This window comes from Semicossyphus pulcher, unplaced genomic scaffold (genome assembly GCF_022749685.1).
Source record: "Semicossyphus pulcher isolate SPU_LCO1_2020_fin unplaced genomic scaffold, fSemPul1.0.p SCAF_5, whole genome shotgun sequence".
Lineage (NCBI taxonomy): Eukaryota > Metazoa > Chordata > Actinopteri > Labriformes > Labridae > Semicossyphus > Semicossyphus pulcher.
Genome location: NW_027211726.1, coordinates 1710510 through 1725212, shown reverse-complemented (window position 1 = coordinate 1725212; position 14703 = coordinate 1710510). Strand labels below are relative to the sequence as shown.

Genomic DNA, 14703 nt, shown 5'->3' with positions numbered 1-14703 from the left:
TGATAAAACAGGAAACAGGCTAAAAACTCACCATCAGCAGGACATGAGTGACGCATCATATGGCAGGATACATTCTTGGGAAATGTAAATACAATGATCCGCATGTTTTCAATTCGATAACAATACAGAAATTAAGAAAATGAAGATAATGCTGTATTTATCTTCGACACTCAAGCTGTGGCCTTGTTGCCTGTGACCGATCACAGCCCTACTGATATACACACTCACACAACAGCACTCCCTTTCATATGATATTGCTTTTATACAACAGTTCAACAAGCAGCATATAGTATAAAAAACAACAGATTATATTTTTTTTTAAATGTAATCATTCATTTGGCTCCTAACATAACTTAAAATTGGACTGTTGGCAAGCAATACAAACATTGTCCTGCACTCTTGCTACTTTTTTTGTGTGTCTACAGGTTTGAGAAAACTTTATCTGTATGTTTGATTGTTGACAACTGATTTGTTGGCCTGTGTGATTCTGAGGTAACAGCTAATGCCAGGACACGATTCCTCTCCATTGTTATATGACGTCTTGGTTTTAAATTTCTCTGTGTGCTTATAATTGCTTTTATTAAAGGAAATTTTCCCGAACTCCCGAGAAAAGCGGAAGTGCTGTCAGACAACTTGCGTAACCTAGCAACAGTAAGCGCCGTCGAGAAGCGCTCTGAAATTGAGGTCGTGGGCGCTTCCAGGGAAAAAAGCAGCGTTATGGACACTCAGCCTAAGATGGCAGCGTCCAAATCCCAAACTCGTGGCTACATTCAGTCACAAAAACAATGGGTAATGTCACAGTGGCTAAGTCCTTTGATGTTATAGCTGCAGTAGGTAAGAAGGAGAAGAGAGCTGACTTTGCTCCAAAATTTGAAAGATTACAACCGCCAGGTCCCTGCACTCGCTCTCTCCGCGGCGCTCAGTCCTCCCCTGCAGGAGAGGCTGTCATGCGCGCGCAGGTTAACAACCACAGCAACTGAAGAAGCCAGATATACAATGGCGGACACACCGGTAAAAACGTGAAATGACAACAACCGCAGCCGCTGTATTACACCACCAACACTATCGAAGCAAATACACATCAAACCAGAGGAAATCAGTGTTTTTACTGTGAACTGTAATCTACAGCTAATTCTATTTAGCAAAACCACCAGCACTTAGTTTGCTAACAGAGACTGTGGAAAACAACAGAGCCAACTAAGCAGTAACACACTGATGTTGTGAACATTTAGCCGTGAGAGCACAGGCACACAGAACTATCAGGAGAAAGTCAGAAACGGTAACACTGCCTGGGCACTTGATAAAGATATTTTCAGCCACTCCGCCATGAAACAACAGCAGCAGCAGCGGAAACAAGCTAACGTTAGCCCGACTGCAACACCAACGTAACATCACAGTAACCGCAGACATCTTAGCAACGTGGAGACATTTTGAAAACAAATAAAGCAGAAATGAAGCAGGGGTAATTACCTGTCAAGCAGAAGTCTCTAACTCAACATCGCTTTTTAATCCTCTCAGGTCCCGTAGCTCTCTCCACCTCGGAAATGCTGCTCCAATGTTTACTCTGGTTTTGTTTCTGTCTCGGTCCCACTCTTTCTTTTTAGCTTGCTTTTCCTCATTTATCTTCTTCGGTGTAACGGTCTTTGTCGTGTAAGCCGTAGTTGGCTGTGGAGGGATGGGCAGTTTGTTCATTCCCGGTGGTTGTTTTTTAGCCATTGTAGCCATGGTAAACACAAACCGACTGACGCTGCGCACAGCCGCACACTGAAGAAATTGAGCTTGACCGTTTGAGCATGCGCGGAGGAGTGGCGCTGCGCAGCGTGTGATTGACAGCAGCCGAGCAGCTGCTGAGGGAAGCAGCAGAGACTGCTCGGCTCTGATTGGTTGTGTGTTTCGGGAGTGTTTGATTGTACAAGTGCCATTAGGAGCAGTAGGAGGAGCCAGAGGAACATGATTTCTTCACAGATTATCTCTCTCATGTACGACTGCATGTTTAAAGTGACAGTTTGAGCAAAAAGTTCGTTTTCTTAATGTTACCTACTACAGCTTTAATCAAACTAAACAAAGAGCCTCAGCTGCAATGTAAATTAACTTGTATTCCCAACAACAATGGCTGTGGCAGAGTGGTAGAGAAAGTTAGAGGTCTCAGCACTATTTTACTCTATATCAGCACTTGTGCAATCTCGGAACCCATCAGCTATTTTCTGACAACGGGGAGCAAGGGCCAACTTTTCAGGGCCTCCATTGTTGCCAGTGGTTTGTGATAAAGAGCTTTCGGCCCGACTAGTAACTTGAGAAGGGAGACCTCTAAGAACAGATTGTTTGTCACATGTGCATGTGGATGTCTGACTATAGAGACTAATAAAAAGATAAATCCACATCAGATGACCAACGATTGGAGCCAGGATGGTATCATTGTTGAATTTGTTCTGCTCCTTTCACATGGACTGTTTTTGCTGCAAGCACCCAAAGCTTGCTGAAACGTGATTGGTCAGTACTACTAATTAAAAAAACAATGAAGATTTTTAAATAAAGTTTCACTTATTGATTGATTTTGCTTCTCCATCAGTGCTCCTGTTATCAGTCCCAGAGGATCACCATGTGTGCCTGCGGTGCGGCGGCTCTGACAGCCCTGATGTGGTATGGACTCATCAGGACAGGAAGGTCCCGGTGACCCGACAGGACCGCTACGAGACCAAGGGGGAACCTGAACGTTACCTCCTACAGTCCGACGGCAGCCTCCTCATCCTGAAGCTTGATGACTCTGACAGCGGGGAGTATCGCTGCAACAAGAGGCTGGTGGCCGAGCTGCAGGTGCTCACAGGTATGCTGAATGTGGAGCTATGAGTACTGCATTATGGGAAAGAAGGATATAATTAAAAGTCTGTCGGACTATTTGATACTGAATACGGTGTTCCTCAGGGAAGCAATCTTGGACCTTTTCAGTTTTCTTTTTTCATGCTCCCTCTCAGTAAAATATGAAGTCATAATATCGTTGAATTGAAAAGAGTAATTTTTACCAGCCTGTTAAAACAAATTGAAATGTTACAGTGATTTTAGACTGTGATCTTAACCTTATTAGCCCGATCTTGTTTTGTGAAGCACTTCAGGCTTCCTCTTTGCACAAAAGTTGCTATACATTTATTTTTAAAATTATTGCAAGCATACCAGCTTTTTCCATAGAACCAACAGAAACCACCGGCCGCAGGGGGAAGTAAATCAGTCTGGAAGCTATTGTGAAATATCCTCCTCTAAAACATTTCTTTGATGTTGTTCCTGTGTAAAAAGAGGATGTTGAGGGTTGAACTCTGGGGAGGGACTTTATTTGAAAGTTTAAAAGTTAATGTTCCCACAGTCTGAGTTTGTCACAAACACCAGCCATCAACATGCCATCAAAATGAGTCATCCTAATTAAAATACATTTTCTGATTCCGATTTATATTCTGATTTCTTTCTGTTCCCCTCAGGCCATGACCTCAGGGTGTCTGCAGGCCGGACGCTGCTGCTCCCCTGCCACAGCACCAACAAACCCAAACATAGGCGGTTCTATCGGAGGAGGGAGAGAGGGAGGGGGGAGCTCATTTTTACCTGGTTCAAAAACGGTACGGTGAAACCAGAGAGGGAGGGGAGCCGGCTCAGCTATGGGAACGATGCCCTGCAGATCCAGGACCTGCAGCCAGAGGACGCTGGAGACTATCTGTGCAATGTAAAACTGTTGGCCAGACTCACTGTCCTGACAGGTGGGTTATCTTACTGTTTGTGGAGCTGGAGTTATGTTTTAATTGCTACAAATTTAAGCATTTATATCTTTAATATTTTTAGGAATATTTACTGTTTTCCCAGATTTTTTGAATGAATGGACAGACTGTTTATAGTTAGAGAAATCACATGCAGAGTGGATTCAAGCTCTACAAAACTGCCTTGAATGTTTTCTTCTAAGTCTTACTTACTTCTTCTTACTCCCTTTACTTTCTTTCTTTTTCTGCTGATTGTCTTGATCTTAAACCTTTAGAGGAAACAAAATGTACTCTGTGATGGCATGAATTAAAAACATTATCACTGCATTATCAGTGCAGCCAGAGCCGACCAGCATCCTGCAAACCAGCAAAACTGCAACACCAGCCGTGATGAAAACAGGTAGTGAACTGTGTAACTGTAACTGTGTATGACGTTTGGTTTCTATTTGTGGGTTTCATAACCCTCCTGCTCTGTTTTTCAGCTGAAACAAAGAAGAAGGAGAAGGCGAGATCTGAGAACGGTTGGTCAGCTTCCTACGCTCCACATACCTTCCGCTTTCTCACCTTTCGGATGTTTTGTTGACCGTATGTTGTGTCTGGTGTCTCTCTCAGTCCTGCTGATGGTCGCTGTGGTCGGGCTGGGGTTAATGATCCTCCTACTGGCTGCTGTCTGTGTTTTACTGATCAGCATAAAGTGCAGGAGGGAGAGGAAGTACGGCTGTGCAGGTGGGTCGTCTGAAGTATGGAAAGCCACAAGTGTTGGTTTAGTAAATCATGACTGCCGATTGAGTCCAAAAGGTTCAAAATACAGTAAAAAGAACAGATTTTCAGGTGTTTTCGTTCCTCTAAATATGTGAAATCATGATGTATTTTTTGGGTATGATGATTTGTGTTTAGCAGCTTCACAGAGGCCTGAAGACACCGAGCTGCAGCCGTGGAAAACACCCAACACACAAACTGGAAACACCACCTGACCTTTGTACTGTACCTTTAAATGATCTCCAGGTCTGTTCTCACCTCAAACATACCCGTCGTCCTTTTATCTCTCTGCAGAGCGGGAGGTTCCTGATGGTCTGCCTCTGCCCGAGGAGACGATCCACTACGCCTCTCTGGGCCGGCAGAACTGGAGGGAGAGACCCAGCAGGACTCCACCGGATCAGAACCACCACAACGTCATCTACTCTTCTGTCATCACACAACCTGCAGCCAGATGAACCAAACAGAAACACACAGCCTGCACGTACATCGAGTTCACTCCTGCTCAAACTGATTCACATATTGTGTCTTATTTGACATTTGTATCATTTCAAGTGAAATTCTTATTGCAGAAGAACACACAGTACATAAACACACACATTCTTTACGTCTCCCTAATGTTGATTTGAAGCTCAACTAAAAATGAATTGTATTTAAAGGAATCATTCAACCTTTGGCTTCTTCATTTTCATAGTAACATAGGAAAACTAAAACCAGACTCGTTCCGTGTCGAAAACCACGTTTAATGTATTTACACTTTGGTTTCTGTACGGGTTAAATGAACAAGATAAATGTTTTAATTGATGAGCTTTAGAGGGCTGGTTGGTGGATATTTTACCCTTGGATAGAGCCATGCTAGCTCTTTCAGTCTTTATGCTAAGCTAAGCAGTTGCTTGTTTTACATTCTTACATTAAACGTGAGAGTCATACCTTTTCATGTGTTTCCCTACATTTTACAAGGATGGTTTTATGAAATTTGTATACACTCACAATTGCAATAATTTTGTTATTGACCAGATTTGTCAAAAACCTATTTACTGGTGAATTCTCTGAAGTGGCATTGAAATGTTTTTTCAGTATACATTCAATCTCCTATTATTAATATCTGCTGTTTGTCATCCAATCTACTTTCATAAGTTTGCAACTAGAAAAACAACCCTGCAAAGTTAAGATCCTTACAACCCTGAGAACAATCAGTCAAAGCTAGAAAAATTCAGGTAAAAGATCATCCTTTGGAACTTGAGGGTTGTTAAAAAAAACAACACAACTTTGAAAGTTTTAGAAATGTTATTATTAAATGGTTTTAGCAAAAACATACTGATTAAAAATGTTGAAAAAGTTTTGTATGATGTTTGATCGTGATTATGTTTTTATAAACAAGCATCTCATAAAAGTTAGGCTGTAAATAAATCCACATTAGGAGTTTTTATCTTAATGTATTTATTAGAAACTAAAATAATATGTTGACAGAAACATGAACAACAGTCAGTCATCACAGTGCAGTACAGAGAAAACAATGGATGCTACATGTGACTCCATGTAGAGTATGTACAAATTCACTTTTTACATCAACATTTTCACATTCTTCTGTGGTGTGTTTGTGGACATAAATGGTTGTAGGAAAGCAAAAGATAGTTATATAAAAGTAAAGTAGATCATCATATTTACAGAATCTCACAGTGTGTTGCATTTGAATATAGAGAAACCAAGATAGTGAAATAAGTTCAAAAAGATCTAAATAGATGTACATTCAAATTGTGAGCAGTTACCAACATAATCAGTGGCCATGTGATCCATTTGGGTGCATGCGACTGGCTACTGTCGAGTATGTGACTTCATTTTTGACCAATCCTGGGCCTCCTTTTCTGTCAGAGGGGCGGGGCTTCTCTGCATGCTTCAGACTGGAATAATGCAAAGATACATCCTGCAGGGACATAAAACTAATTATACTGCGGGTTAAAAAAGGTCTCTTCAAGAAGAACAAACAGCAATATTAAGTCTTTAGGTTGTATCATTTATTTCCTGTTCAAAGTCTGTATTTTCTAGTTATAGACGTCCTTAATGCATACTTTCAGATACGTAACTTCCTTTATAAAAACAGCTACCGGAATATTTTTTTCTTGTGTCAAAATAAAAACAAACAAAAAATAATATTACTTTATGAAATAATTTGTGTATGTAGAAAAAATTTAAATTACAGAACCTGAAATCAGGCCTGAAGCATTTAAATGGTTCGGTATTGGCAAACAAAAATACACCAAAAGTGAAGTCTTGAAGGCCATAATTTGGCCATGAGGTGAAATATTATGTCAGAAATCCAGAGGACCAAGAATAGAGCCCTGTGGTACACCACTGTTTACGTTGGTGATAATGAATAACGAAAGAAAAAACAGAAGGGAAAAAAAAGTGAATGTAGGTGAAACTTTATGAGTTGATCATTTCTTTAATATTAAATCTGGGAACTTGTATTTCTAGCCAGAAGATATGTTTAATGGGATAAATAAGTTTATTATTTTAACTGTTTGCATGAAATGACAAGGCCCGAAAAAAATAGCTCACTAGTTATACAGTAGTATGTCAAGTAAAAAACAAAAAAAGAGTAAAAAGAGCGTTTTTTAATGTAATTTAATAAAAATCACATCATGTTAAAATGCAGCATGAGACACGTCATTACTGACCTCTGTGACCTTTGGACTCTTGTCGCCTCTACAGCAGCAAACAGCTGATTTACCTGCAGAGAAAGAAGAAGTAAACAAAATCAAAATGATCTTTACTGGGTAGTTACAGATGATTTGAAAAAGCATTGTTTACATGTTTGATGGTCTAAAAAAACAAAACTTATAGTTTCTTGATTTGATGGCTTAGGCAGACGGCTGCAAAACGGGCTGTAATGAGAAATCCCTCCTGATCAAAGTGCAAACAGTAAAAGTTGTTGCTGTTTCCACTGACAGGCTCAGATTGTTCTTCTAAGTGTGTGACAACATGACAGAAAGGATCCCTACAGAGATAGACCTTTTTGTTACAGAGGAAGATGATTGTTTTAACCACACACAGACGTTACATCGCTCTCTGCAAACACACCAGACTCCATTGACAAAAAAATGAATTTTACCTTGCAGGGAGTTTCTAGTTGTGGCTGCTTATATATTAGTTGCCTTAGTTTTCTTTGTGTAATTGGTGTTGGACAAATATTAAGCTGGATCTGAACTAACAATTTATAAGACCAAAGTAGAACAATAACACAAACTTAATTGATCAAAGCAGAGGTAGATTAGAAACCCTGCAAGTCAAAATACATGCTTTTGTCAATGGAGTCTGGTGTGTTTGCAGAGAGCGATGTAACGTCTGTGTGTGGTTAAAACAATCATCTTCCTCTGTAACAAAAAGGTCTATCTCTGTAGGGATCCTTTCTGTCATGTTGTCACACACTTAGAAGAACAATCTGAGCCTGTCAGCGGAAACAACAAGAACTTTTAGTGGACGACCTTTGACCCAGAACATTTATCAAAGGAATTACTTCACAGCCTTTACAGACGGTTTTGCAGCAGTCAGCCTTCATGATCTATGGCAGCAACTCCTGTAAGTCACCCAGACCCCAGAACATGTATAAGAAATAGGGCACAGATTTAAAAACATTCAGTATATCCTTGTATGTACTATGATCTGTTGCATTTGCCCCTGAGGATTACATTACAGCCTGTTACTCGGCCATCAGCTAAAGCAGTCTACTGGAGCGATGCCATAACTTTTGGTATCTGAATAGAAGCCCAGCCTTCATACCAGAGCAGGCTGTGACTTTCAGGAAAAGACTCTCCCAGTCAGTAAGTGAAAGTGAAAGAATGATTGTGAAACTAGGGCAAGCTGTTTATGTCGAGGCAGCCGGCAGAAAGCAGCTCTTCCTTTTCTACTTTTTATTGAAGTAAAAGCAGATCTGAAAACTTAGTCAAGAGGAAAAAGACGTTTTTTCTCCGTAAAGGAAGAAAGAGCTGTCGAGTTTCCTGCCCTGATCTTCCTGTCAGCACCATGCCGGACACTCAGCTGTGTTTGGACGCCCTGTCAGCTCTTTCTGGCTGTAATGTGGAGCAGACCAGCGGAGCCTCCCAGCTCACCCCGCAGGACTTTGTCAACGTCGTGGCCCTCAGGGAGTTTTACAAGCAGGAGGGGTTTAAGGAGCTGGAGTACCCCAGTTTAGGGACTTTGTCCCTGCAGGATGTGGACGAGCGGGACCTGTACAGCTCCCCCCCGCAGCTGACCGAGGGCCCGTCCACCGCTGGGCCGGCGGAGAGCCTCAGGACCACCCTGAAGATAAACCCTGCGGACTTCTTCCACCCACAGTTCGACTACGACTTCACCAACATCAAGGTGAGAGGACACAGGTTACCTAACAGTAACCTGAGGTCATATGACTCTGCACATTCCTACACTCTAACTCATGTTCCACACTAGCTTCCTGCTCTCAGACAGTGTTTGTGTTGTAATTCATCTGGATGTAAATGTCTCTTTTGTGGCTAAATCTTGAATGTGATACTCGTTCTTACTGAACTTAAGTGAGGGAGGGAAGGAGAGGGGAGAGAAGCAAGGGAGTGACTAAATGAGGGTGGGAGGGAGGGAGGAAAGGAGTAAATAGGTAAATGAGTGAGTGAGTGTGACAGCGAGGAAGTGAGTGAGAAGGAAGGGATGAAAGAAGGTAAGAAATCAGGAAGGGAGAAGTTAGGGAGGGAGGAAGTTATGAAGTGAAGGAGTGAGTGAGGAAGGGAATAAGGTAGGTAGTGAGTGAGTAAGAAAGTAAGTGGGTGAGTGGGTTAGGAAAGGAGGGAATGAGTGGGTGAGGAAGGGAGTGAATTAATGAGAAAGTGAGGGAGGGGGGAGGGTGCAATGAAAGGAGAGAAAGACGGTGAATGAGGGAGTGATGAAGTGAGTGAGTGAGGAAGTGACTGAGCTAGAGGGAGGGAAGAAGTGGAGGAATTAGGAAAGGAATGACTGAATAAGTGGGTGAGTAATTGAGGGAAGGAGGGAGCGAGTAAATGAATGAGTGAGGTTCTAAGTGAGTAGGGAAGTGATTGATAGGGAGGCCGGAGGTGTGTTAGCGAGGGAGAGAGGGAGGGAATGAGGAAGTGAATGAATGACAGTTGACAACATGTCTACCTGTGTTAAGGTGATCATGGTTCTGACATCATTGTGATTAGCATGTAGCCTGTGTGCATTTCTTATAAGCGTGTGTTTCCCCTCTATCCTCTCCAGGATGGCAACGCAAAGTTCCTGCGGGGTAACGAGCCGTACGTCCGTCCCTGCGGGTGGAACCGGGTCGCCCTGCGGGTCCAGCAGAGGTACGAGGGCGGGGACGTCTGGCTGGGGACGGGAAAGGACGCCTGGCCCGTCTCGTACCACGGACACAACATGGACGGCTCCCTCGGCATCATCTGCACCCGCGGAGGGGCCTCCGCCAACGACGACCCCAAGTTCCTGGATGCTGCTGCCGCCTCTCTGGTCACAGGGGAGACGAAGGGCAGAGGGGTCTACTCGACGCCGGATATCAAGATGGTGGAGAAGTACTGCAAGAAGTTCAAGTCCAGAGCGGACGGGAAGTCGTACCAAGTGGTCCTCCAGAACCGCATCAACCCGGAGAAGAGGGAGAAGTGCCAGAGAGAAGACATCTGGCTGGTGTACGTCCCTGAAGGCTGCACAGACGTCAAGACGAGAGCCATCGTGCAGGAGTCCATCCGTCCGTACGGGCTGCTGCTCAGGCAGGTGTGAGGGACCTGATCCACCCGTCTTCTACTTCTTCTAAGGTTTTTATGATAACAAATTAACTCATTCTCCACTGATAAATCCCACTGAAAAATCTCAAACGCAGCTCATGTTTATTTAGGGATGTAAAAATAACTAAAATAAGTCTGTGTCCACATAGTCTTTTTTTCTGAGCGTCAGCCTCTTTAATTACTCCAAAGAAGGAGAGAGCGATCTTGGAAGTTTTTCAGAATGGAGTTATATTCTGTGAAACGCCCGCAGTTGTTGTGTCTCTGTTGTTCTTCCTGCATCTTTGACATAATTGGTTGACAGTGAATAACTACAGGCTCCATTCAGCTTCTAGTCTGTGTCTTGGCCTTTATTGCAAAGAAGGGATTGTAAGTGGATGAAGCATCTTGGTTTCAAAAGTGAAGGAAATGCACAAGTGTTTTAAACCGGCATTCTTCCCCATTTGTGAAGCCGACTTCTTCCCTCAGTAAACATGTTCCTAATAAATTTGTGGTCTCAGTCTCTAGTTTCAAGTCTTCTTCAGCACAGCATGATGTTCATTTAGTCACTGATGCTCCAATTTAGAGTCACACAGACCAGAAAGCAGGGGAGGGCTTAGGGCGGGGCTACCAGTGATTGACAGGTCTCTGCTACAACGTAACAATACGCATTGTTAGGTTTCTATCCTGTTGTAGAAATATGGTCTTCTGCACTTCTGCTTAAAAACACCGTCATGCTCTTCGTGAATTAACATCTTAAAGACGTAGATGAAATAATTGAGTTGGGTAATAAAACAGAAAGACACTTTGTCCCAGCGCTCACATTACAGCCAGAAAAAAACACTATGTGGACGTAAGATAATACAATATTACAAAACATAAAGCTGTTTTTCCCCTTCAAATGTCAAACCTCACCTACTTCACCGAGTTACCGTACGAGGGACTTTCTTTCTTTTTTAAGCTGCCTTATTGTTAGTTTAAAGTTTCTACAGACTCTTTAGAAATCTGTTTAACTTTGAGGGTCCGTTTCACACACAATAGTATTACCATTTACAAGTGGAAGTTTTAGAAAATGAATTTTGTCAAGCATGGTTTGTTTCTGTAAAAAATCTCTAAATGATGCGTTCAAATGTAGGAAAAGACTGTAGGAACAAAAAAAGATGGTCCTATGCATCTGAGGGGTTGAGTAATGCTGCCTTCTAGTGGTATTTAATGGGATTGTTTCTTTAAACAAAGTTCTGCAGAGTAGTGACACTGGGTTATTAAAGTTCTCATTTATTTTGCAGATTTAAAAGCTGTTTTTTTTTTCTTATTGCACAAAATAACTTGAACGTCTGTGTTTGATTTATGGGCTGATGTTAATCATAGTATCGTTTCTGTTATTTTTAAGGAGGGGTTTGTTTGTGTCACATGCTGTCTCCATATTTTTCATTATAATAGGACTACAATTCCCACAAATAAAGGATGCACAGTTGTTTTGCACAGGGAATAATGACTTCCTGTTTCCATTTAATATGTGAAGACGCTTAACAGAATTTGTGTGTAATAAAATCATGTGTGCGGATCTTTCTCCAGTTATTAATAAAGTGATATATATACGATTTTCAGTTGATACTTTAATGTGTCATGCCTCCAAACTTTACACTATAAAATCTAGGGTATGTTGTAATCTACACGGTATAATTTTTACAGCATCAATGTAAAATTGTTACATCTGGGCCCTGGGTCAGAGTCGAGGATCACATGCCCAAACAAAACTAATCCAAAAAAACATCAAAAATGTCCTCTCTCCTAACGTCTAAACTTTCAGTCCTTAGAAAGATACAAGTAAAGGACACAAACACACACCTGAGCACAGGAAGAATCCAACGATGAAGATTAAACAGACGAAGAGTGAAGCTAGAAGAATGCAGATTCCCAAACTCCAACATGGCTGCGCTGTTGGCTCCAGCTCACCTCCTGCAGGCACAAAATACAGAAAGAGTTAACACACCTTTACCTTGTGTCCTTGGCGTGTTGGAGCCCTCAGGTGTCCTTGGCGTGTTGGAGCCCTCAGGTGGGCTCAGTCTGCAGCAGAACAGCTTCTTGTGTCGGTCTGAAGCAGATATTCACGCTGATGGAAAGTTCACTGACTGTAGTGTTAGTGTTAGTTACGTCTCCTCTCGCCGTTCCTCCTCTACTCTGCTACTTGGGAACAGAACGCTGCAGGAGCCCCATTTGTCAAGAGAGCTGTCAATCATGAGGCCACACCCCCTTTTTATAGCATCAAATAACTAATTAAAAGTAAGGTTGTCAAAAAAATGAACACTTGGACATAAATCAGCATGATAAGAACTAACTATAATGACAGAAACCATGTTTGACGTGTATTTTGATTTTATAGTTTGACCCATGTCCCATCTGTTAACATGGAGGAGGCGGGCTTTACCATGAACAGCCACGTGAATCCCTCTGTTGACATAAATGCGTCCTTCATACTGCCAAGAGCAGAAATACAGCCCGGCGTCCTCCTTCTTCACCTGCAGGATCTCCAGACCGACCAGTCCCTCCTTCACAGCTCCTTTCGTGATGATGCGTCCGCTGTCTGCGGGGTAGAAGTTCACTGTGTCGTTGAGTTCCATATTACTGCTTGTGACGGTCAGCAGAGGCAGCAGCTGATCTGAGCACAGCAGGTACCAGGTGATCTCGCTGCTGGACGTCAGGTTACAGGTCAGAGAGACGTTCTGACCTGGCTGAACCCGCAGTGCAGACCGGAGAACAGGTGAGGCTGAAGACAGGTGAGCTCCTGCAGCACCTGAGGAGGGGGAGGTATGTAGAACATATGAAATATGAGACACAACTTTACTGTTAGTCTGAGACTGATATTTTATGGCTGTGGATACTGTGGACAATCCCGTCTCTCCTCTGAATGACCAGCAGGGGGTGACTCCACTGTTTGCTCAAACAGGTTCAAATTTCTTCAACCAGATGAGAATGTGTTTTAAACGGGCATTCTTTTAAATGGCCAGCAGGGGGCGACCACTGGTTGCATAAAGAGGTCCCCATTTGTGAAGGCGACTTCTCTCCTGATGTATTCCCTCAGTAAACATGTTCCTCATGAGTTTATGGTCTCAGTCTCTAGTTTCAAGTCTTCTTCAACACAGCATGATGTTCATTTAGTCACTGATGCTCCCATTGAGAGTCACACAGACCAGGAAGCAGGGGAGGGTTTAGGGCGGGGCTACCTGAGGTGTCAACCAGAACAGACACATAACAATACGTATCCATCCTGTCGACCACATATGGTCACTTCTGGTTCCAAAAACATGATGGCTACGGCCAACACGCCAAACTCCTGGAGTTCAGGTCAGTTTGGACAGTAATCAGTTATCGCAGGTAGCCCCGCCCTAAACCCTCCCCTCTTCCTGGTCTGTGTGACTCTAAATGGGAGCGCCACTGACTAAATGAACATCATGCTGTGTTGAAGAAGACTTGAAACTAGAGACTGAGACCATAAACTCATCAGGAACATGTTTACTGAGGGAATAAATCAGGAGAGGAGGGGGACCATTTTCTCATAGACTTCTATAGAATCAGACTTTGATGGTGCAGTGGAGTCGCCCCCTGCTGGACATAAGAAATAATTCAAGTTTAGCTTCAAACCAAGAGGCCACGCCTACTTCAGTTACAGACAGTCTGTCGGCTGATTGGATATTCAATTGTATTTATACCAGCCAGAAAAAATGGAAAGTAGTGAGGCTAAGGCTGCTTGCAATGCATCCTGGTACTTGAAGGCACTGCTGACACAGCTCAGTGTGGCACAGTCTCATCTCTTCACTTGCCTACATTTACTATCAACAATGATTGAAGTCCATTGTTCATGCAGGTCAAACGTTTTTTTTGTGGTTGTGGTTGTCTGTCCATCTTTCTTTGGTAAAACCCATAACCCTTCCCCTCCTGTACCCATATATGGACAAGCCCAGTTCTTTCAAAATTAAAGCGTTAACCATTACTTAGATTGGCTATATATCAGAACATATTGAGCCATATGCTTTAAACACGACAAGACAAATGAAGTAAACCACAAAACACTCCACAACACACCAACAGACTGTCTGAAGGCAAATCTGATGACTTATTCCATAAAGTAAGTTGTCATCTGCAAATACTTACTTTGTGCCCGCCTGATTAACAATAACAATAACTTAATTGACATATTAATTAGTTATTATACATAGATTAGTTAATATATTTATTAACATATAATTGATTAGTGCTCTTACTTGAGTTAAAGATACACTTAGTTCCTCCAGCACTGCCTTTCACTTTAGTTTTGATATTTTGGTCGTCACCACAACCACATGACTGAATGTCATTGGCATGCACAATGAATAAAATAACAATGAGTGTATAAGTGAAGCTTTGTCTTATCTCAAAAGTCAGTAGCTATCCAAAATAAAATCTGCAAATAAATGTAAAATTAACTTACAAATAAA

General features: G+C 42.3%; 1 protein-coding gene across 1 annotated transcript; it reads left to right on the top strand.

The window, feature by feature from the left end:
• Positions 1-8341: 8341 nt before the first annotated feature.
• Positions 8342-11820, top strand: LOC138608982 (uncharacterized). Its single transcript, XM_069681584.1, has 2 exons — positions 8342-8855; positions 9735-11820. The coding sequence occupies exons 1-2, from the start codon at positions 8517-8519 to the stop codon at positions 10245-10247; spliced, it is 852 nt and encodes a 283-aa protein (XP_069537685.1). The 5' UTR covers positions 8342-8516; the 3' UTR covers positions 10248-11820.
• The last annotated feature ends 2883 nt before the right edge of the window (positions 11821-14703 follow it).